Source organism: Varanus komodoensis, unplaced genomic scaffold (assembly GCF_004798865.1).
Source record: "Varanus komodoensis strain SLA01 unplaced genomic scaffold, ASM479886v1 scaffold19, whole genome shotgun sequence".
In the NCBI taxonomy this organism is placed as follows: domain Eukaryota; kingdom Metazoa; phylum Chordata; class Lepidosauria; order Squamata; family Varanidae; genus Varanus; species Varanus komodoensis.
In genome coordinates this window covers 11,403,039-11,426,624 of record NW_025335550.1, presented here as the reverse complement: position 1 = coordinate 11,426,624, position 23,586 = coordinate 11,403,039, and the positions used below count along the sequence as shown (strand labels likewise).

The 23,586-nt window shown below is 60.3% G+C and overlaps 1 protein-coding gene across 1 annotated transcript in view; it reads left to right on the top strand.

Annotated features, from left to right (window-relative positions):
- Positions 1-23,586, top strand: part of PIEZO1 (piezo type mechanosensitive ion channel component 1) — a 79,087-nt gene that overhangs the window by 28,380 nt on the left and 27,121 nt on the right. Inside the window, exons 4-13 of the mRNA XM_044428089.1 lie at positions 2,509-2,604; positions 10,687-10,809; positions 13,466-13,508; positions 14,176-14,338; positions 17,013-17,181; positions 17,515-17,728; positions 19,777-19,948; positions 20,120-20,206; positions 20,619-20,706; positions 22,367-22,470. Coding sequence (XP_044284024.1) covers positions 2,509-2,604; positions 10,687-10,809; positions 13,466-13,508; positions 14,176-14,338; positions 17,013-17,181; positions 17,515-17,728; positions 19,777-19,948; positions 20,120-20,206; positions 20,619-20,706; positions 22,367-22,470 — 1,259 coding nt within the window. The remainder of the gene's footprint in view (positions 1-2,508; positions 2,605-10,686; positions 10,810-13,465; positions 13,509-14,175; positions 14,339-17,012; positions 17,182-17,514; positions 17,729-19,776; positions 19,949-20,119; positions 20,207-20,618; positions 20,707-22,366; positions 22,471-23,586) is intronic.

Below are 23,586 nucleotides of genomic sequence, written 5' to 3'. Positions count from 1 at the left end.
GATTCAGGAGGCTTTGGGGGGGGGGCTTGCTAGAAACCTGAGATTCAGCGGCGGAGCCTGGTGCAGAAGGCCACACGGGTCGGGTGTGCTCTGAGAATTGCGGGACTCCTGAGCCCAGGAGTTTTGTTTCAAGAACCAGAACTACGTGCAACACCCGCCCCGGCCTCCCTTCACCCTTCTAGCATGATTTAGTGGGTGTGTGGTGAAAGAAGCAGCATTTTTAAAGGTTGGTGGTTTTAAACAAACGAGGTCGGAAATCGTTGCCGATCTACCGCAAGTCGCCCAAAGGCCTGAATCTGGGATGTGCCCCCACACTCTGGAAACCCAAGACATGAGGATTAGCAAGTAGGGGAGAATCTCGGGGGGGGGGGGGGGCAGGATTACCAACCCCTTGGAAAAGCTCTTTAGGAAAAGAGCCCAAAGGCAGGGGGCTCTTCCCAGAGGGAGGGGATGGGTTTGGGGGCCACGGAGTGCCAAGCGGCTGTTGGGACACCAAAAACCGGACGGGGCAAGAAAACGGCCTGGCTGGGATTGGGAGCACTGCAATGTTTTGCCGCGGTTCCCACGGGGCAGCAGCGCTTGGGGTCTCCCTGTGCAGGGGCAGCCTGCCTTTGAGCGCCGGGCACGGGGCAGGGGGCGGCCACAGGGCCGGGCCGTCGCTTCGGTGGCGTGCCGGAAGCAGCCTGTCCTCTGCTGCCACGGGATCCGGAGGGACGTTTGGCCCCGTCCGTGGTCTTGTGAGTGTCCCTTTCGTCACGTCTGTGTTGTGCGTCCCTGGATGATTCTGGCTAACACACATGCCGGAGCGAGCCCCTGGCATCTCTGTGAGCCTGGCGCTTGCGCCACTTCCGGAGCCTTCCCCCCTCCCTTCCTTCCTTCCCTCCCCTGGAGCTGTCCGGAGGGAACATCTGCAGCTCCTCCATCCTCTGCCAGCCTGCTGGTGGCGTCACGGAGGTTGAGCGATGCCCGACCCAGGAAAGTGACAGCTTGTTTGGGCAGCTTGGCGAGTGGCGTGCCGACCCCATGAGGCTGCCGGCTGGGTTCCTGCGGGGGGAGGGATGGAAAAACATGAAAGGAGGGAGCCTGGAAAAACCCAGTGGGGAGCTTGTTTTGCTTGCGCAAGCGTGCCCGGGCTGCCGTCTTCCTCGTCCTGTTGGTGGCCACAGCCCATGCGCTTCGCGTGTGCCCTGGGTAACCCCGCCTTCGCCCCAATCCTTTCTGTGCACGTCGCAGTGGTCCTTGTGTCTCCATCAGCTCTCGGGCCCTCATTGCCCAGTCTCCTCACTTCCTCCTTCCTCCTCTTTTATAGTTATTCAGAATTATTTTTTAGGCCTCCTTGAAAAGCAGAAGCTTCTCAATGTGGCCTGCAAGATTAAAGTAAGTACACACACCGAAAGCAGAAGTCACCAGCAAGGCAACTGTGGGAAGGCGGTGAAGCCTCGTGCTTCTCCAGAGCTTTCCTGACGGTCTGCTGAGAAAGGAGCCTTCAGTGGAAGCCGATTCTGGGGCCGCCACTGAAAAGGACCCGCATGGTGTTCCGCATCCTCGCCACCCTTTCGAAGCCTGGCAGTGCCACTGGAAAGGGATGCGAGAGAAGCACGGGCTCTTCAGCAGCGCAGGTGTGCTTCTGGCGCAGTGGAACAGATTCCGATTCCTCCTCCTGGATGTTCAGCGCTCAGTAACGGTGCACTGGGGCAGAGGATGCGCTGGGCACCCTCCCCAGTGGCTCGGGGGGAGACATGCCCGCCGTTCTCCCAGTGCGCTGCCGTAGCCTTTCACAAATCGGTGCCCTCCAGATGCGTCGGAGGCACAGCTGACCCTTCTTTCCGAGGCAGGCAAGAGATCTTCTCAGGGCACCCTTTTCCCGCCCTGCTGTCCTGCCATCAAGCGAAGAGGCCTGCTTTCTTCAGGCAAGGCTGAATTCGGCCTGTCAGTGGGGCTGCTGGTTTCAATGCTGCTTGGATTCCGCAGTTGTTACGCTTTGTTGTCCTTCAGGGGCTCTTTGCATTTTAGCCGAGTTGGCTTCCATCCGCTGCCTCGAGCACCCCTGTTTGGGCAGAAGCCCAGCCTGTGCCTCAGAGGAGCCAGGCCCAGCATCCCCAGCAAAGCCGGCGTCCGTGTTTCACACAAAGAAGCCGCCTTCCACCCGCTCTGCCTCCCGTGCCCCGTGCCTGCCGCTCAGCTCCCCGCCCTTCACCCTGGACATATTTGCCCCTCCTGGCCACAAGCATTTTGGCTGCCAGCCTGTGGAGAGGTGCAGGAAAAATATGCCAGTACAGCACCCACCTTGTTCGGCCCGTAATTGCCTGGCGAGAGCGGCAGACACACCCCTGCATCTTCCAGCAGCCCCCCCGGGGCTCTGGCGACATCCTCGCCCGCCCCCTGCGTCCAGGACCGCCTTGCAAGCCTCCCGGTCTGCCGTAGGCGGCAACGCCCTCAGCCCACCTGCCCCAGGTGTGTCCGGATCCAGCCCAGCCTCTGACGGTGTCTCTCTCTTCCTCCCCACAGCCTGCCTGCTCCGCTTCAACGGCCTCTCCCTGGTGTATCTGCTCTACCTCCTGCTCTTGCCATGGTTCCTGGGCCCCACGGAGCACAGCATCAAAGGTACGGTGTCCGCATTGTCCCAGGGTTGTTTTTCTGTGTAAGGAGAAGGAAACGGCCACTCCCAGTTTCAGGCGATCCAGAACGATGTGACTTTGGGCGGAAGGGTAAGTGGGATTGTCCTGCAACTTATGCGCCTATATCCTCACGTCCCATCCTTAATCGGCGGTTCAGAAAGTTGTTTCCTGCACGTGAGGAGTTGAGCCTCAAGCCACAACTGCTGGTGCGGCCGGGGAATTGTGTCGCGGTGCCCCTTTTGCAGGATGTTGCAGGACCCAGAAAACATGGAGGGTTCTGCGTGGAAGATGCTTGTGTCTGCAGCAGGGAGCCCGGGGGCTGAGTTTATTTTTGGAGGACCCTCGGAATATGGGAGAGGCCAGAGTGCATTCTGGGGGCAGTGCATTTTGGCCCAAAGCTCTTAGTACCAGTCACCCCCACCCCTTGGAAAGGCCCTTCAGCTTTTCAGAATGGGGGTGAAGCAGAGAAGCTGGGGAGACACCAAAGGGTCTGTGGTCAGGAGGAGGGCGGAGCCCAAGGGAAGGGGCGTGGCTGTCTGGGAAGCCCCCAAGAGCCAGTCTGGGACCCCGGCTGGGCTGGATTCGGCCATGAGCCTCAGGTTCAGCCCCCTGGTCTTTAGACCCACCGTGAGATTCTGTGGCTGAATGACAAAAGCGTCGTAAGCTGGCATCCACTGTGCACAAGCTTCTGTAAAAAACCCCACCTGGATCCAGGCGGTTTGGTCTTGCAGGTCCCAACAGCAGCGGCTATTACACCGCCGCCGCCACCACTGCATTTATATCCCACCCTTTTATTCTCACAACAACCCTGCGGGGTAGGTTAGACCGAGGGTGAGTGACTGGCCCAAAGCCACCCCAGTTGCAGTCGGGTCCTCAGAGCTTCCAGGCCAAGGGAAGACGGGAATCCAGATCTCCAGGTCCCCAGCCGGCGCTCGCGCCCCCACGCCACACCACGGCTCCTCGTTGCTGCCAGAAGGGGCAGAGGGAGCGTAAAGAAGCCCCGGGACTGCGTGGCACCCGTGGCAGGTGGGGCTACAAAAGTCCCCCAGCTTCTCATTTCCTGTCCTTCCTCGGTCCGCTGCCGCCTCCAGAGCGGAATGATGCGGCCGGGGGGCACACAGGCCCCTGTTTTCTGACCTCCCGCAGGCTCCCTCCTCCCTCGAAGAATTCGGGGCTGGTTTCCTTCCTGCTGGGCTGTCCCGGGGGGCTGCAGGACATGCCCTTCACCGGTGTTCAGCCACCAGCCTTGGCCAGGCACCGCGGCTGTCTCCGGTTTGTGATCGGGGGCGTAATTAACCCTTCCTGTTTGGAAGGAGCGCGCTGTTTTGCCAAGCCCTCTTCGGTAATCACTTCTGTGCAGGGTGGGGGCCTCCCCCCCCCCCAGCATGTGCCTGGCAATCTCCCATCTCAAACTGAAAAAGCCAAGCAGGGATTCATCGGCAGGGCAGGCCTTCAAAAACAACACGTATTTCACAAGAAGAATAAATATACATACATATGCACCATCTGTAAATATACAGATAGAACAAACATAAACACTCTGTAGACAAAGGACAACCTTTTCCTCACTCTCTTCTGGGCTGAGCTGGGCACCCTGCATTCTTCTGCAAAGAGGAATTGGGGGGCGGGGGGCTGAACCCCTCCGAAATCAAAGCACTGTCAGGTGGAAGCTGGCCCTTCGGGGTGCCTCAGGGCTGGCCAGCGAAGCGTCCCCTCCTGTGCACGAGAGGCAACCTGTTGTGGGAGCAACTGGGAGTTTTGCGGCGGTGGTGGGGAGCCCATGCAGGTCCCAGGCCTTGACCCAGAGGCAAACTTGGAGGCGCCCCCTCGCCTCTCTGGCGGCACGAGCCCCCGAGGGTGCAGCCAGCAGCCTGGCCGAAGCAGGGCACAGAGGGGGGCTCACCGTTTGGACGCGGGGGGGGGCTTCTCCTCCCAGCTTTGCCAAAAGGCTGTTCAGAGCTGAACTGCTCTGCCAACGGAGATAAACGAGCTGCATTTCAGGGGCCTGTCTTGAGTCTTGGGAGCCTGAAGGCAGCGGGAGCGGCTTGGTGCCCGGCACCTTCTGGGGGGCCCATCCCAGGCTGGAGGGAGCAGGTTGCAGACCCAGGTTTGGGGAGGGGGCGCTGCTGTGCACCTGCCCAGCCACGGGGGTCCCTGGATCCTGCGGGGTCTGTTCGGGGCCTCCTGCAGCAGGAGGGTGCTGCCCCCCACCCCCCCGTGGCACTCCCTGCCAGTTGAGGGAAGCAGGGCCTGCGTTGTCTTGCTTTCGGCGCCTTTTACTTTAAACAAACTTCTCCTGAGTGATCAGCCGGGCTTTTATTGGTTTACATTTGCCTCCTTGGATGTCAGACATTTTTATTCCATGCTTTTATTCTTTTTCCTCTTGCTATTGTCCACGTCGCAGCGATCTTGCTACATGTTCTCTTTGCTTTGTAAATAAATCTGTCCATCCATGCATTATATGAGATGAAGAAATATTCCACTTTTTAAAAAGAGGAGAGATTATTTCTCGACCTGCAACTTGGCAGGGGGGACTTGGTGAGGATTCCGTTCGGTGTGTGATTTGGCTGCCACAGGCTGTTCCCAAGACCCGGGATCAATCTCGGTGCAGCTTTGGAGATGAACCTGCTCTTGGCTGCTGATGAGGCCACTGTGTGGTGCGAGAATCACAAAACGCGGAACAATCCAGCGCTAGTTAATTAACATTTCCAGCAGAACATGTGCTCCACCCAGGTCAGTGTGACACTACCCCCCCCCCCCCCCCCCCCAAAAAGGCAGTCTACACTTAGGACCCCGCTGAAAGAAACAGAATTCTGTGAAACTCTGCGCGCTTGCCTGTTTTCCCGAGAATTGTTTGAACTGTCCAAAGAGCTTTGGCGATTGAGCAGTACAGAGATGGAGATGCTGCTCATGCTGATGATAATTTCACATCATTGGTTCTGCTTCCGCTGCCCAGAAGGGGAGAGAGAGGCAGTTAGTGTAGCGCTGCAGCCTCTTCCCTGGAAAATATCCCTTCTTGGTGGCTCCGGAAATTCCAAGCAGGCATCTGGCCTGCGACTTTCAGGTCTCTTTTTGGTGCTGAGTGAGGAACTGTAGAATCCTGTCCGTAAATGGAGGGGATTCCTCTGCACCAAGGCACGGGGAAGGAGGTCTTTCCGCACTCCCCTGAAGCTGGATTCCACGTGCCGCGCGGTGTCTCGGCCACTCTCCTTCTGTGCAGGATGACCAGCTCCAAATCCTGCCCATGCAGCTCGGCTCGAACTTTCCAGCAGCTTTCGAGGTGGAGGCAGCCAAGAAAGCTGCAGCGCACCTCCGGTTTGGAGTGGACGCAACCCTCCCACCTCTTTCCCAGAAAGGGCCCGTTCTCCGGCCCGGCCCGGCCCGTGCCCTGCGGCAGGGCCCCTTCCAGGCGAGCGGCAGAGAAAGCCGCTCATTTGGCCTGCCGCGACCGCGTGCGTGGGGACGCCGAGTGGCCCTTGGCACGTGAGCGGCCGCCAAGCTTTCTGCAGCGTCTCGGGGCAATGAGTCCCAGGCCGGCCGTTGGGAGGAATGCGCCCGGCCAGAGCTGGGGAGGGGTTGAGGCAGGGCTGGGCTCGGGCAGGGCTCCCGGACCAGGCCTGGGGTCATCCCAGCAAAAACCGGAGGCAGGCATTCCGGGCGTGCATAGGATGTGCAGAGGAAAGGCTGCGATTTCAACCTGCTGGGACTTTTTAGCTTAAGCAGCGAGCAAGGGTTGTGCGGGGTGTGGTGCAGCCCTGCGGTGAAATACCCGGTGCGGAAAACCCTGTGGGGCCGCCCCATGAGGCGGAGTGGTGGGGGATTCGGGAGAGGCTGACGGAGGGCTCCTTCCCACGGCACGGACTTCCCTGCCACACGATGGGGGGAGGGCCACCGACGGGGGGGCTGCAGAAGGACAAATCCATGGAGGAGAAGGCTGCGGAGTCCTGCACAGGCTTGCCCTCCCGTGAGGAAGGGTGGTCCCTGCGTTTCTTCCGTGGAAGCTCGGTGGTGTTTGACGCACCGCTGCCTCTTCTGCAGCCGCTTCAGCCCCTCCTCTGCGTTCGTGCTGTGGCTGAGCACACCTGCGTCCCGAGCAGGTCTGCTTAGGAGCAAGGGCAGGGGGTGCAGACCACCAGAGAGGCCCCCCTTTCTTCTCCGTCCCTTTTTATTTATTTATTTTTTATTTTTCAATTTATATCCTGCCTTTTTCCTACAAAGGGCTCCAGGCAGCTTACATCATTCTCCTCCTCCATCTTATCCCCACAACAACAACCCTGTGGGGTAGGTTGGGCTGAGAGTCTGTGACTGGCCCAAAGTCACCCAGTTGGCACCATGGCTGAGCGGGGACTAGAACCCAGATCGTCTGAGTCCCATTCCCATGCTCTTAACCTCTACACCACACTGGGGGTGTCTCTTCTGCTGTTCTGGGCAGGTTGGCAGTTCTCTTGTCTGGCCGCCGTTCCTTGGTGTGAAGCTGATGGTTTGGACTTGAGGCCAGGCGTTTTCCCCCTCGTGTGGCCGTCGCACTTCCGAGCGGCCTTGCTGCGCAAGAGGGGTCTGCCAGAAGGGAAGCGCAGAGGCTGACCCCTCTCACGAAGCCCCCGCTCTCTCCTCCTGTGCCAAACTGGTGTCTCAAATGAAAAGAACAGGAGGAGGGGTGGGCATGGGCCAGAGCCACGAGCGAGTGGCGGGAGACCCGAGGCCTGCCTTCGCCAACTGGGCACCCACACTTTGCATTGGGCCATGGTCCCATCACCCCCAGCCAACTTGGCAGTGGTGGGAGTTTTAGTCCAACACATCTGAGTGCACCAGCTTGGGAACGACGGGGGATTCAGGGGTAGGAAGGAACGGCGGAGCGGATTCTGAGCATCTCGCCTTTTCGCCAACAAGGCAGAACGTTGTGGGTGCCAGAAAACCTCTGTGGCATCAGCCAAAGAGGGATCAACACCATTGCGACACCATCCAGAAGCACTTTCAGAAATCCTGGTTCAAGCAAGCTTTGGGGCTTGGCTCTGTGTGCGATACCATTTTGAACCTGCTGTCATGGCGTGTGGGTTAGGCTGCTCCTCTGAGCTCCCTGAGCAAGTTCCATGGAATAAGGTTTAAATGTTAAAACAAATAAGTTCCAGGTTCAATCCATGGAATTTCTGGTTAGAGCAACAGGGATCTTGTGTTGCTAGCCTAACCTGGACAGAACTGCCAAGCTCAATTTCAATCTGATTCTCATTTTTCCACTGCTAGATTCATTCTTTTCCATTTCTGCTTCTGGCTGTGTGTTTTTTTTAACTCTGCATGAAAATTCATATATATTGGCATACACATTTTCCAAAACATGCACATTTTTCTCTGCATGTTTCAGATGTACGTATTTTTGCAAGCATTGTTTTTCTATGGAATGAAGGATGTTTTTGCTCATGTCCCTAAATATGCACGTTTTCAAATGTACACATCTTTGTGTGCAGGTCCCCCCCCCCCACCTTTTTTGAAAAATACATTGCATACGTTAGAAAAACACAACATCTTTCATCTAACTGTTTCAGCAGTTTGTGTTGCTGATTCAGAAAGCGCAGATTTGGTAAGATCACACTGAACTGCAAACATGACACATTCACCCTTAAGCACCTCTGTGGAAGATCTCACCAGGAAACAGCTGAGATCTTTGGACAGCCAGAATAATGGGCCATACTGACCTAGATAGCCCAGGGCCAATGCCAGCCCCCACCCCCGCACCCCCGCCTTTCTGGGGTTTTCTGCAAGGTCTGTCCCTTCCCCAACTGTCCCTCTTTCGGTGGCTTCCTAGCGTTATGGGTTCCCCCCACTGCCAAATTCTCACGGGTCAAAATACCTCTTGTCTGCTTCAGTTCCTGGTACAAAGAGGTTTAAACTAACTGCCCTGCCTCTTTTACCCACAACCACACGCACCTTGGGATGTGGTCCCCAAGAGCCTCTTGGTCTGGAACTTGGCCCTTGGACCAAGGGGGGCCGGCACCCCAGCACTGCCCGAGAAGGCAGCAGAACGCCTGAGGACAGACGGATGCCCTGCCCCGGACGGACAGTTCCCGTGTGGGGCTGCCCCACACTGTGCCTGCTGCCCCTCCAGCCCTGAACACATCCATCACTGGGACGCCCACTGACGGCTCTCCCTGTTCAACCTTTCACGGGGTTTGCTCTCATCTGAGCTAAAAGGCCAGCTTGCAGCGAGGGAGCATTCTGGGAAGGGCTCCTGCCCCCGCCGGCCGCTGCCCGGGCCCCCTCTGGGGACGCCAGATTGCTGAAGAAGAGTCTTCTTTCTCTCTCCACCCCCCCCCTCCGCAATCTCCTCCTTTTTTCCAGTCTGGAGAGGAAAATGTGAGCTTTCCCTCCACATTCCTCCCCCTCCCACCACCCACCCACTCCCCTGCAAGCCGAATCTCCAGATTTATGAGGTATTCGCGAGGCTCACGCGGCTGCGCATCTGGTGGAAGAGCTGAGTCGGGCCGCTCCTTGCAACGGCCCGGGGTGGAATTTTCCAGCCGCGGGCAAGGTGAGCCGCCAGGAAGCGAGGGGGTCCCGGCCAGGGCCGTGGCGTCGTCAAGTGCGGTTTTGGGCCTTGCGACGGCCACGGCGGTCCGGCCGTTCGCTCCTGGAGCAGCGTAAGCCCAGATGCCGTGAGGGCCGGCTCCGTTTCTGAATGCGCAGGCAGTTAGCGACGCCCGGAGGCATGTCGGGCCCCTGGACTGCGGCCACACGCGGCCGGTGCGCTGCGTTCTGCTCGGCCGGCTGCGAGGCTCGCCCTGCTTGGGAAATTAACCGGGGGGGGGGGGGCTGGGCTTGTGGGAAAAGCAACCAGGAGGCTTGAAGACTCACTGCGGCATGAGCTTGTATGAAGTGGAACGTGTTCTCTGCAGGTAGCAACGTCACATGCTATTAATGCTAACGAACAACTGTAATATTTTGTTGGTGTTGCTAGGAATGTAGCGTGATGGGGAGTGTTTTGGACTGGGGACCCGGGAGGTCCGGATTCTAGTTCCCACTGGGGTGAATGGGTGTCACTGGACCAGTGACCTAGTGTCAGAGTGACCTACCTCACAGGGTTGTTGTCGTGAGGATAAAACAGCGCGGAGAGGGATGTGGGTTCCTTGCGAGAGGAAAAGAGACAGGGTGCCAACAAGCCATTCTCCAAGAAAAGACTCACGGTGTCTTAGAACAAAATTAATGCACCCAAAGTTTGAAACAGTGAAAAGCAATTATCCACTAAAATATCATCCCTCCAGGAAACAGGAGAAAAATCAGAGACGACTGTAAAGAATGTGACTGATGCATCAGATGCTCAGCAGTAGAGGAAAGTCTCCACTGCCCTCGAGGAAAGCTGCAGGCACCAGGTCCCTCTGGCCACAGCATGCAGGAGGGGCCTGCCGGGCTGTCATGTGGAGCACGGCTGTCTGGGGCAGGCGATTTTGGAAGGCTTTTCCTCCATGGGGCCACCCTGAATCGGAGGCGACACGATGGCACGGGACGACCACTGCAGCCACAAACCTCAGATTACCCCCGTTTTGCTATTTGAATGGACCCCTCTTGCTGAACAAGCCCTCGTCCCCTTCGCTGCCGAAGCAAATACGATCAAACTTCCCGATAAGTTTTCCTTAAGCAATTCCGTGCCAGCAGCTCCCCCTGAAGTTCCTTCTCTGAAGAATGGAAGGTTTCAGGTCAGCTGTGCAGTGGCCGGGGAGCGAAACGTTCCCCCAGCAGCCCTGCCAGCCGCGGCCGCGTCTGGCACAACTGGCCCGGCCCGGCCCCGAGCGGCTCCCACGCCACAAGCCTGCTTCTCCTTAAGGCGCCCCCAGCCTGTTTTTTGCCAGCAGCAAAGTGGAAACTTAGAACAACTCTTGCTGAGTCGAACAGGATGTTCTCCTGTGCAGTCCAGTCCTGGCCCACCTCGTAAGGTTGTTGTGAGGGTACAATATAAGAAGGGGAATGGGTATGTTTCAAAGTGCAAGGCTGGGGTAAAGATCCCAGGTGGAACGTGCCTGCCGGGCGCTTCTGCAGCTCCGGAGAACTGCTAACACCGGCCCTCTGTCTCGGCCCACAGGTCACACGGGACGGCTCCTTCGCGCCCTCCTGGGGACCAGCGTTCTTTTCCTCCTGGCCCATCTGGTCTTCCAGATCTGCCTGCACACTGTACCCGGCCTGGACGAGCTGCTGGGACGCAACTGTGAGTGCCGGGTTTGTCTGCAGTTTGTGTGTTCTGAAGCGCACGCAACTGCTCCGTGCCCAGGGAGACGAGCAGAGCGCAGTGAGCGGATGCGCCAGGAAGGCAGGGCCATCGGCAGAGGGGTGGAGGGGAGGGCCACTGCCCTTGAGCCCTGTTGCGGGGACGGGGGCCTCTGCGCCGTGGCCCAGAAGGGGGGCTTGCAGGTGCTCAGTCCTTTCCCCCGTGCAGAGCCTTCCCCGCAGCTGCCGCAGGTCGCTCTGGAACGTCTGCTCTCCCTCCCCTCAAATGGGTGCTTGCTGCAGCGGGAAGGGCCTGGCAGAACATTTGTGGGACGTCCCGGCGGGCTTCCTCCTCCCCACTCCTCCCCTGGCGGCTGCCCCCGCTGTGGCCAGGCTTTTCCCACGCGGGCACCCGCCTTCACCCTGGAAGGAGCTTGGCCTGGGGACCTGCTGTGCTTTCAGCAGCAGCCAAAAGCACGTGCCAGTTCGCCTGGCGGCTGCGGCAGTTCCCGAGCCGCCTAAGATGCATCCTGGAGAGGCGCGCCACCCTGCCGCCCAGCCGAAGTCCCCTTGAAGGGGTGATGTCTTGGTGTTCGGCACGCAGCAGTGAAGCACGGCCCCCAGAAGGCCAGGGCTGGGCCATGCGAGGGGAGGTCCAGCCGCTCCTGGCACCAAGGGCTTCTTAGCACCCGCTTTCCTGACAACATGCAGGCTCTTGTGTGGCCAGAGCGTGCGGGCGTCTCAGGTTCTCCCTGGCGAGCCGCTGTCCGTCTCCCTGAAAGACGGTGGAATTGGAGGTGCCGGAGAAAGTTTCCTGCAGGAAAATCCAACCGGGAGGCTGGCTCACCTCTCCCGCTCCCCCCGATGCAGCATCTCCACCTGTCGGAAGCTCATTTGTCAACTGAGGAAATGGAATTTCTTCTGTCAAGCTGAAAGTTGTGAAATTAATTGCGTATCTGCTTTTTTTCTCCCTTTAATGGCTCTGATTGGGGGTGAAAAATCCTGAAATACGGCAGCTCCGAAGCGGGCTGTCAAACATCTTTCAACCTGGCGGCTGGATTCCATTCCAGGGAAGCCAAAATATCAGTCCGTTTGTGCTTCGGTCCCTTACGGCCAGTGGCTAAGCCTCAGGAGATGCATCTTAAACCGTTTAGAATGGGGGACATACTAACATCCATTTTAACATCGGTCCTTATTTAGGCCAAAGCAAAGGTCACAAAATACTGAGGAGCTCCAAAAACCTTGAATGTTTGTAGCCCCTTGAATGTTTCCACCGGACTGCTAGAACTAAACGCAGACTCCGTAGCTTGAATAGCAGCCGCTGCTTTCTGCTTCTCTGCTTATTTCCCTTCGTTTACCTTGACGAAGGACCTTGTAGTGCTCAAAAGCACACACCGACAACAGCCAGCCCTGCAAGGTAGTCCAGCGGCTCTATTCTCCTGCCAGGGGTATTAGGGTTAGTCGCACGGCAGGGAGCTGCCTCTCACGCTCTTCCTTGGGTGGCCACGTTTCTGCAGCTCTGTTGCCCGGGCCCGGGGCTGGACTGCGTGGCTCGGCTGGGCCAATGAACTCTGCCTTTCGGCCCGGAGCTGGACAGGATGCCCTCTGGTGTCGCTGATGTCTCCGGAGAGGGGTTGATTCAGAGGAAACTCAACACTGCTCGATACTCCTGCCCGGCTGTGGAGCAGCTGCCCTGAGCTTTCAGCACCCCCGGCTGCTTTAGCTGGCACGCCTTCCCAGGCCTGATGAGAAGCGCTTAGCTGGCTTCACAAACAGAACAAAAGGGAGAGCCTGGGTTAAGGTTGCTGCCCGGGGCTGGAGGGAAGGGACCTGCCTGTTGGCCCCCCCTGTGTTTGTGTCCACGCACACCAGCTTCTCTTCGGCAACCCTGAGAAGGAAGCCCCGAGCAATTCCGTGGGGTTTGCTTGCCAGTGATAAAACATGTTCAGCTTTCCAGAGATAACCAGACACCCCCCTCTCCTTAAAGCAACAACTTTTTTGGCTTAGCTGGTAAAACGTTCACAAAGAGCAAGCTTGGAAAAAGAAAGGGAAAGCCAGAGGGGGAAGATGGAACGACCATAGATTTCCGAAGAGACAACCAAAGTTCATCAGCTCATGTTCTAGCATGGAACTTTTGCATCTGCAAAACGGAGGCTGAGCAGTTGATAGAGGAAAGGGAAAATATTGCTGGTTAGACAGAGCCCAAGCCGCTCCTCCGGAGACACGTGCCAGTGGCGTGGCCCTGCTAAAAACGCGGGAAGGACCAGGGCCCTCTGGTCCAGCATTCCAGGCCAACACGGTGGCCGGCGAGATGCCATGGGGCCCCAAGCCCTGGGCCCCGTCCTAGCAACCCCGGGGCCATCAGCGTGATAGGTTTCTCCTCCTCCGGCCATGTGTCCCTCCTCTTTTAATGTCGTGCCGTCTGGTGGCAGTGAAGTCCGTCGTTCAGCTCTGCAAGGGCTGGAGAAGCCCTTTCTTGGGACTCTCCTGCACCTCCTACCCATCAGCTGCCGGGGAACCTGGTATGAAGGCCCATTAAAACGCAACGAATTAAAGCTTCTGGGAACATCTGCATTTCTGCGTCTACAACCTCTAGGACTTGCAATCAAAGGCAAAAGCTCATTCATCGTGTCCTTATTTTTTCTCATCCTTTGCAGGCAGCACCTGGGAAATGCTTGCCCAGCACATTGGGGTCACAAGGTAAAGGAATGGGGGGGTCCGGGGGGGGCTGTCCTCTTGCAGCCACACAGCCCCTTGCAGGAAGCGTCAGCATGGAAGGAAGCTGTGCCTGGGGGCAGCGGACGGGGGGGCATTACCGAGCCTCAGTGCCTTCGCCCTTGAAGCAGGGTGTACGGGGGTCCCAGTCCACTCCTCCTGGGTCCCACGGATGGCCACGCCCCATTTCCCCGGCCACGGACGGCTTGGTGTGCCCTGGCTTTTGCCCACTGCCTCTTCCCACCCCCTCGACCCTCCAAGGTTGCAATGCCAGATGCTGAGGGCATGAAGCCCAAACAGACTGCCAGTTCTGCCCCCTCCCCAGAATGCATCACTCCAGATTCTAGTCGGCCCTCCGGCTGAAAGTGGGTGCCACATGCGTCTCTACACTACCCCCCTTAAGTGCCGCTTTCTCCAACTGGTGCCCTCCGGCTCCGCTGGGCTTCAGTTCCCATCAGCCCCAGCCAGGTGAGGGTCCAGAGGTGGGGAGAGGCAGCAGTGGGGCTTCATTCCAGGCAGCTGCAAGACACCCGTGGGGAGGAAGCTGCCCCCGGGGCTGGGAAGCCCTGCCTGCCCGCCCGCCTGCCCCCCGTACGACATGAGCCTTGCTCACTTTTCCAGCCTAAACCCCCGTGTTTTCCGACTCTCCCAGGCTGGACCTAAACGACATCCCCAATTCAGTCCGCTTGGTGGCCCCCGACCTTGGGATCCTGGTGGCCTCTGCCGTCTGCCTCCGCGTTTGCAGCCACCTGGAGCCGAAGCGGAAAGAGGCGGCCGGGAGCTGCAGGTTAGAATCCAGCCGGCTCCACGAACAGGTGAGGCGCTCTGTGCTGCTGCTGCAGCGGGCCAGGTTGGGGCTCGCCTGGCCCCGTTTTGCCCCCTCTACCTTCCTCCGTTTGCTAGCTAGTCACCTTCCATCTTTCTCAGGCAACAAGCCCCATCATCCTCACCAAGACCCTGCCTGTCATACCTGGGCCTCACAGGGCATCCTAAGCGCTGAATATATATTGGCAGGAAAATTTGTACGCGTAGGACAAATGCAAGCCATGGGACCCGAAGGGCTCTCAGACGTTCCCTTGCCAGCCGAGAGGAGGAGGAGGAGGCAGGATTTGCCAAGCTCCTTCACTCCGCTGCCTCCCTCCCTCGGATCCGACACTTTCCTGGCACCTCCAGGGGTGACTCACCAGCCTCCTCCAAGGCAGGTTTCCCACGTCTGGAGGAGGGACTGGCCGATCCCGAGTTGCCACGGAGACGCCCTAACAAACACCGAGGCTTCGCTCCGTGCTGGGCCGGGGGAGATGCCCAGGGATGCAGCCGGCAGCGGGGCCACCTGTCTCCTGCCGCCGGTCTCTCCGTGACATGCGCCGGCGGGCTGCAGGGAGCGTCCCCAGTGAGGCCGAGCGTGCGGGCGCGTCCCATGGGTCCCTTCGCTCGCTTGACTTTTGCACCCGCTGCCATCCGGCTTCCGTTCTCCTGAGAGGCTGCCCGGTCCTGCCAGCAGCCGAGGGCCCACCCGCTCTTTTGCAGGGGAGCCGGGAGGAGCGAGAAGGGCTGTGGGGACGGGCTGCGGCCTCGGGGGCACAGATCTGCTTTGGACGATTCGAGGGTCTTGCGGGGGCGAACGTGCCACCAAAACGGGACAGGGCTGTACCGCCCCTCCTGGAAATGATTGCACGGCTAGGCTTTTCCGACGGCGACCGCCGACAGGGCTTCTGCAGTCGAGCTGTCCCGCTCTCTTCAGCCTCGTCCTTTGTTCTGCCCTCCATCCCAGCTGCTCCGGGTGGGCTTGGCGGCAGAAGAGCAGCTCACAAAAACCCGAGCAGTGCAGAGTGTTTATTTCCCTTTGCTTTGCCGCTGCCCAGTAACTGGGCCATTTGCAGCAGTTCCCAAACAAAGCCATGTTGCAGTCGAGACGACCACAGACATTTCAGGAGTGCAGAAGGTAAAAACAGGTTGCAAATGAACAGCTAACTCAGTATTCAGTACAAAGTAGGCCTGTGACTATTGGCCATGAAGACGCTTAGATATCCGTGCAGAAGTTGGCACCAGCTGAGCTGCAGTAGGGAGATTATTCCAGAGCCGGGGGCCCTCCCCGAAAAGGCCGTTCCCTCTCGTTGCCCTTCCCCATGGGTGGCACTCAGAGGAAGGAATCGCATGCTAGGAGAGGTATTCCATCAGGTGTGCAGTTCCCAGCCAGTGCTTCTTCCGGCCCCCGGTATGTCCGCCCTGCTGGTGGTGGGCTACATGCGAAGGCATCCTTGCGGGGGGGGAGCAGGCTGTGGGGGCCTCACCAGGACGGCCTTTGCAATGAAAACTGCCAGTAGCAAATTGGAGGGTGGAGCTGGGGAGAAGAGGGCCAAAGCTTTGAAGCTGGACCCCTTTTCCGTGCCGCCCAGTCTGCAAAGGTCATTAACCCACAGACGCCAGCCTCTGAGCAGGCGCAGAGTGCGTTTCCACCAGTTTGCACGTGTGTGTGTTTTGAGAGGATGCAGCAATAGGATCTGTGCAAGGAGAAATGGTATATGAAGAGCGACATTGCTGGTGACAGGCTCTGCCCAGGTTTCACGGCTCCATTCTGCCCCAGGGCATAGCCATCCCGCTCCCTTGCCCACCTTCTCTCGTCTGCTCTTGGCTTACGGAGCAAGACCGGCGCTCCAGCTGGAAACTCCGAGATCAGGGAGCCCTTCCACGGCCTTTCCCCCGGGCTCCCCCAGGCCGACGGGGGAAGGGGTGGACCTTGCCCCGTTCTGCAGTCTCGGTGCAGTGGGTCTGAACCGGACTCGGAGCCCCTGGACGGAGCCTGGCCAGCCCGCGGGAGGCGGGGCCCAAATACCTCTGCCGCGAACGCTGTGCCAGGCTGGAAAATCGCTCGGGCGCTGGGAACCCAAGCCGGCCAGCCAAGGAAAACAGGCTGGCGGAATGCGCTCCCCACAGCCAGCTAATGAAATAAACAAGGCCAGGTGCGGGGGCAAGGGGCAAGCGGGAGGCTGGCGGCCGGGGAAGGGCCCTGCCCCAGCCGCCAGCCCTGCTTCCCGGCCGTCTCTCCCCCTCGGGACCGCGGAGCCTCCGTGGCAGGCTGCGGGAGGCTCTCCGACCCAGACCGGGGATGCAGCTTTGATGACTTCGCGTAATGCAATTCAGGTTCACAGAATCCGGCGTCTCCGGCAGTTCCGATCCTCCTTTGTGTGAAGCCGGAGGGAGATGCAGCGCTGGCCGCAGGCCATCAGAATTAAGTGTGCGATTTCTCAGGACGGATCAGCCTGTGCATTATTCATGGGTGCCGGAAGTGCCCGGAGCGCCTCTCGCCAGAGCAGCCTTCCCCAGCCTGGAGCCCCCCAGACCTGCTGGGCGTCACTTCCCGCCACCCGGCTGCTGCTGCTGCAGTCGGCAGGCCCGGAGAGGGCCGAGCTGGGAAAGGCGGCCCGGAAGAGTGTAGTTTGGACCCGCGTGTGCCGCTCGGTCACTCACTGCATTTCCCTTCCCGTTCAGGAAGAAGCGGTGGATGAGGCCCCGCCGAGCCCCACGGCTTCCGCGTGCGCCCCGGCCGAGGGCTCCGCGAGGCAGCGGGTGCGGCTGGCGGCCGAGCTCCGGAAAACCGCCCACTGGCTCTTGATCGCTGCGGGAAAACTCCTGGCCATGGTGCTGCTTGCACTGGCAGGTAGGTGCGGCGGCCGAGCGGCAGGCGCGCCCCCTGGCTCCTTCCCCCCCCGTGTGGCGGAGGCACCCCAGCTTTCACCCAGCTGCGAGTATCGTGCAGGCCTCCCCCGCCAACCGAACCTGCAGTGTGTCGGCCTGCAGCTCCCGTCACCCTCCCCGCATGCATGCCGGCCTGTTATAAGGCAGTTTCGCACAGTTGTTCTCTTCAAGCAGGGTTCTAGTCCTCATGATGGCTGCTTTGGCCAGTGTTCACCTGTCGCCTTCCCAGCTCCCCGCCTTGTAGTCTCTGTGCCGTGCCCAGGTCATCTCGGCGACGTTCTGGCTTCCTCCGCAGGGATCACCTTGCCCTCCGCCTTCTCCAGTGTGTACTACCTGCTGTTCGTGGCCCTCTGCACCTGGTGGGCCTGCCATTTCCCCGTCAGAGACGTGGCCGTCACCACCTTGTGCGTGGTGGTGGGTGTCTTCGCCGGAGGCCACCTCATCTGCCTCTATGCCTACCAGACCCCCTTCGCGCAGGAGCTCTTTCCACCTGCCGGCCTCTGGGCACGGTAAGTGGGCACGCGCGGGTGCAAGCAGAGCGTACGGGGACGCATGGGTGTGTTGCTTCACAGCCTGGGCGGAGGTGCTGGACCCCCAATCCCAGCGTTCCTGGCCATGCTGACTGGGGCTGGTGGGAGAGGAGGTCCAAACTACGGCTAGGGCACCTTGCTGGGGAAGGCTGGCAGCTTAGGTGAGGCACGAGGCACGGCTAGATGGCCTTTAGGTGCCCTAGTTCCCTGCATCTCTGCGCAGTCTGCTGGCGTGCCTTTCTCAGAATAGACAGTGCTACTTATCTCCACATCTGATTCATCAAGTGCCAGACGGGATAAATTAGCTTTGACTCTCTCCAGCCCCTGTTATTAAACCAAGAATTCATTGTTCTTGGTGTTTGGTCCTCGAAGGCACAGAGCAGACGGGCCGGGCCGAGCTCCGCTGTTTAATTGGCAATTCCGCCGAGGACCAAACAGCACGTGAAGCTGGGAAGCAGAGACGCGTGTTCCTGCGGTGGCGAGAAAGGAGAGAAGCCGGCTCTCTGCTGGGAGGAAAAGGGGTTGTTTAAGGATACGTCAGCTCAACTTTGTGAGGCCCAGCCTGGCACTTTAGAGAGTGGCCCTTGAAGTCCAGGAAGCAGCACCTGCGATCAAAGGAGAAAGAAACCACACACCTGAATGCAGTCAGTTTGCTTAGCTCTGTTGGATCATTATTCGCCCTAAAAGGCTCCTGGGCTTATGTTCTATCAGTAAGATCAAAAATTGTCCCGGCCTGGAGGCCTTCCATCTCATCTCAAGAGACATCATGAAAGGAGAAAGGGAAGGGGAGGGTAGAGGAAAAGTCCAAGGGGTCTCTTAGCCAGGCTTCCTGTCTTGTCTCATGCACTCCTTTATTTCTCGTGCAGCCTTTTCATCGCGTAATTTATTTCTAGCACTGGGGGGAAGTGGAGGCATCGTTTACATATAAGCACAAATGCACAGGCGATCCCATTTTGCATGGGTGATACTCCTGAGTCCTCTTCTCCATTACAAGCAAATATACACGGGGGCTTCTGTGCCCCAGCTGAGCACCCCTCCTCCCCTCCTGCAGTCTGGACTGTGTGAATAATTCCCTGATCTGAGCCGGTGTTGCCCAGGAAAGTGATGTGCTTTGACCCGTCCCTTCGCGACACCCGGGTCTCCCATTCCTAGAAACATTGAGTACAAGCCCCAGCTCGGCACATCCGCCCGCCTTGACTGGCTCGCATTCCACCCGCACCCACCCTGGGACTGGAAGAGGCCAGCTGAGATTGTCGGACAGAATCCGGCCTGTCCGGTTTCTCCTCTTTCTCCAAACCCTTTGAAACTCAAGGCGCTGGCTTTAAAGAGCAGCCGGAGTGCTCAGGGCCCCCCTGCCACCCGAGCCGCCTGTGGATCACCCGCCCCTGCCTGGCCAAACCTCCCAGCCTCGCGGGGGCCCCCTCCCGTCCCGCTGGCGCTCCACACACAGCGAGGCCGGCTTTGCAGAACACCTGTGCAAACAGGCGAGCCTTCTCCCTCTTTCAGGCCGGCTCAGGATCAAAGCAGGAGGCTGTTGCTGGCCCCGCCAACTTCGCGCCCCGATGGTCGGTCACCTGCGGGTGGAATGGGTGCTGCCTGCCCCGCTCGTCCCTTAGCCTGCACGATTTCCCGTGGGAAAGTCCTTTGGTTGGCAGGTGTGGCGTGGCAGCCTCCCCTTTCCCGCAGCTTTACCTGTGGCCCCCATGCCCTTGCGCCTCCCGGGCCCAGGCGGCATCCCCACAGGTGCGCGTTGCACAGAACACCTGGACAGTGCGAGGCTGGGTGACACAGAGCGTCCCTGTTTTCCAGGCGGTCCGAAAATCCGTTCAGAAACCGTTTTAGTATTTGTGTGTCTCACTCCTGTAATCCCTGCATCTGGGGCGTCCCCCATGCCAGGGGTTGTACCCTGCAGACTCCGTCGGGGGGGGGCTTATTTCCGGAGCCACCGCACGCGTAGAGCAGGTAGAGCAAGCCGGTGGTGTTTCCGAAGCCGGCGTCCGCAGTTTCGTCCCGTCTCCCCGCCACAGGCTGTTTGGCCTGAAGGCCATCGTCCTGCACGGGGGCTGCGGCAGGCCCAACGTGCTGGTGCTGAACGACGGCCTGCCCTGGCCCATCTACGCCAACCCCGGGATCCTGCTGCTGCTGAGCTACGTGCTGGCCAGGCTGGTCAGGTTCCAGCAGTTGTACTCCAGCGAGCAGGTGAGCGATGCCCCCGGTTGCTCCCCGTCCTCCTGCAACGCCCCACGAACCTGCCCATCCCCGCACCTGGCAGGGGGATCGTAGCTGGCTGGTTTCTGGCTGGGTACCAGGGAAGCTCAGAAATCGCCCCCCAGCCATGATTTTTCACCCCCCCCCCTTTTTTTGGAAAAGCAGAGGGATGCCGTGAGCTCAACCTCAGACTCGGTGGAGATGGAGAACTGGTCCATGGAGCGAGACGGCCTGGCCGAAGACGCGAAGGTGAGGAGGGCCTCCGGGGCGGCCAGGTGTGATGGCGGGGTGCCTCTTCCATGCCGTGGCCTCTGGCCGTATTCCCCCCCCCACCCCGTCCCATCCCTGCCAGCAGACGATCATGCTCCACACATCGTTTTGGACTGCAGCTCCCATCAGCCCCAGCCAGCCCGGTGGTCAGGGATGCTGGGAGTTGTAGTCCCGAGCATCAGGAGGGCAGTGGGTGGGGGAAGGCCTCTGAAGGCAACCCAAGACTCAGGAGGGTCCTGCTGCCCCGGAGTCGCAGCGTTGCCCGGGCCTCGGGCTCCCTGGAGCAGCCGAGCCGCCTGCTGAACCTGCCCAGCCGTGGCCACGCTGGGCTGCCCCGTCGCTGCTCATGTCCCCCCCCCCCCGTCTCCCTCACGCTTCTTTCCATGCGCAGCCCATGCTGGACGAGGCCGAAGGCGCCGCTGGCAATGCTGAGGACTCCGCCTCCGCCGTGCACGTGTGCAGAGAGGCCGGCCAGCCAGGTGAGGGCTGCTCTGGGGTCCCGCCTCTGCCCCTCCACCTTGCCTCCATCCGGCCGGCTTGCGCCCGCCTCTCCCCGTGGCACAGTGCACCGGCTCCAGCCCCACGCGGCTGCAGAGCGCACAGCAGCCTTCCGCAGCTGGGTGGCCTCCAGATGCCGCGGCTCCGATTCCCAGCAGCCTCTGCCAGCCTGCTCACGGGCCGGGAATGCTGGGAGTCCTAGTCCCCACCTCCTGGGCTCTCCCGGGCATTCAGACAGTGCGGAGACCACGACACAGGCAGGGTCTCCCAGCGCTCGGGCATGACTCCGGGGCATCTGGGGGGCGGTAGCCCAGCCGCGAGCTGCTCTGAGCGCCATGCGGGCGAACCAGGGTGGCCGGACCTCCGGCCTCAGCTTGACCTGCAGTTTCCTGCACAGCCACACCTCTTTCCATGGCCAGTTTCTGGGCTTGTGCAACTTTCCCCCACTGGAGAAGGATAAAAGGCAGTGGCCTGAGGGGGTGAAGCCAGAGCGGGCGGGAATGTTTCTCTGCTTCGGCTGCCTCTCCCTCCCACCCGGCTGCACCGAGAGCTTTCCAAGGTCCAGTTCGTCCCTCCGGCTGGGGCAGACACGCCTCCAGGGCATGGGCAGAGAGGCTGGGCAGCCGCGCCGGGGTGACGGCCGGCCGACTGCGGGAGTGGAAGGGGCTTGGCTCGGGCCAGGTCACGGTGCCGCAGAGCAACGGGGTGGGTTGCTGCCCGGAGCAGGGCGAGCTGGCTCTCGCCCCGGCCTCTGGCTCCGCCAAAAGCATCCGGAGGGCTTGGCGTGAGGCAGTGCTGCCTCCTAGCGGCCGGCGCCCCTGTTGCTGCCGGGGCTCCTCGATGCGAAGCGCCTTCCGCACCACGGGCCGGGGCCGTGGCGGCACCGCGAGGCTTCACGTGCCGATGGCCCCGGCCCGTGGCCGCTCTCGTGGAAGGAGCAGCTCCGACGTGGCCTTGAAGGGGGAGCACCAGCCAGGACAGACCACCCCGCACTTGACAGACTGGGCACTGGCTCTGCACCCGGGGAGGTCACAGGAGGATCAGCTCCGTGCGTTGGAGAGTTCCATCTTTCTTTCTTTGTCTATCGGAAGCCCTTTACCCAGTTTTTCAGCCGAAGGGGCTCCTGGGAAGATTTACACACCATCAGTAAAAGCAAGCCCTTCAGGCTTACAGTCTAAAAAAGCGAAACGTGGCAGGAGAGGAAAACTGGGCGGGGAGGGCAGAGGAGTGGAAGGGGCTGCTGCGATGGCCCTGCTTCTCGTCTTGTCTCCTCCCGCTTTTACCTGCCAGAACGGCGGCTGCCACCACCGCCAGGTGAGGGAGCCATGGGATGCAGGCAGCTCTGCTCCGGTTTCACGCATCTCGGGGCCAGTGCAGCGCAAGGTGGCCGAACGGCGTGACTGAGTGCGGCGGTGCCTCTCGTTGGGACTAACACAGGAAATCCCGGGGCCAAATTCCCGGCCTCCTCGCACGAGGAAGGAGGGGCATCCCAGAGAGACGGTGCCGGTCGCGACCCGGGGCTGGATAACGGGCGGCTCTCTGTCGGCCATTCAGAATGGCATTTTCCCTACCTGCCACCCCCCCACCCAGCCCCGCTTCCGCCTGAGTGGCTGCACGTGCTCCAAACCCCCCTCCTTGTAGTCGGCAGGAAACGGGCGCGTCACAAGGAGAGGCCGGCGCTGCTGCATTCGCTGGGCCACATGGTCATGGACCAGAGCTACGTCTGCGCCCTGATCGCCATGATGGTGAGCGGAGGGGGGAGCCCGGGCCGGGTGGGGGGTGTTGGGGCGGCCGGCAAGAGGAAGGGGGCCTAGCGGAGGGACGGCAGACGCGGCCGCCAGTGCGGCGCACACGCGCTCTCCTGGGGAACCGGTTTCCCAGGGAACGTCCCCTGCCAGCCCTCCGTTTCTCGAGGAACGTGGCCGGAGATCCTGGCCTGGATTCGCAGCAGCAGCTGGGGCTGTGGAAGCGGAGAGAGGCACCCGAGAGAAATACGGCCGCCCGTATAGGAGTAACGGCCGAGGCCCATTTCAGGTGCTGCCATAGGCAAAGGGCTGAGAGAAGCCGGGGCATGTCCTCCTCAGAAGCAAAACAGTCCTCGAAGACTAAATCACGGTACAAGAAAACCAGCGTGAGAGTTGGAAGAATTCAGAAAACGCACGACGGTTTAGACGACAAAGCCGTGCTCTGGTTATAAAAAAGGCAGAGATGCCGCCATGTGCTGCTGAATGCCTTGGAGAAGGGGCCCACGTTCACCCGCCCCTGGAAGGGCAGCAGAGGTGGCATCAGGCTCCGCAGGGAGGCCATCCCGCCATCAGGGGGCCACCCCGAGAAGGCCCTTCCCTCTCACGGTCCCCGTGGAAGCAGCACTTGCAGGAGGGCCTCAGGCATTGGCGGGGGGGGGGAGGGGGCCGTCTAGGCCCGGACCGGCACATTGAGCCAGGCTTGCAAATACGCAGGCACATGAGCACGAGCTGGTGAGCCACGTGTGGCGCCTCTGGCCCGGTTGGCTACCGCGGGCTGCAGCTCCAGAGCCATCTTCGAGGGCAGGGTCCTGGCTGCACTTCCTCCGGTGCCTCTGTGACCCTGCCTGCCCGCCCGGAGCGTGCGCTTTCCTGTCATTGCTGCCTCGGTGGGGCCCGTGCCCTGAGGAGCCGCCAAGAGACCCCGTAATTCACTAAACAGCCCTGCTCCGCCGGGCCAAGGGCGTCGCACAGTGCGTTTGTCCCCGGCCCTTTTGCAACGGCGATGCGAGCCTCGTGGCCCTCGCTCGCTTGCTCGCTGGCCTCCAGCTCCCATTCACCTGAGCCCGCAGAGGCAGCAGTGAAGGATGATGGGTGCTGTGGGCCCAGACACCTGGA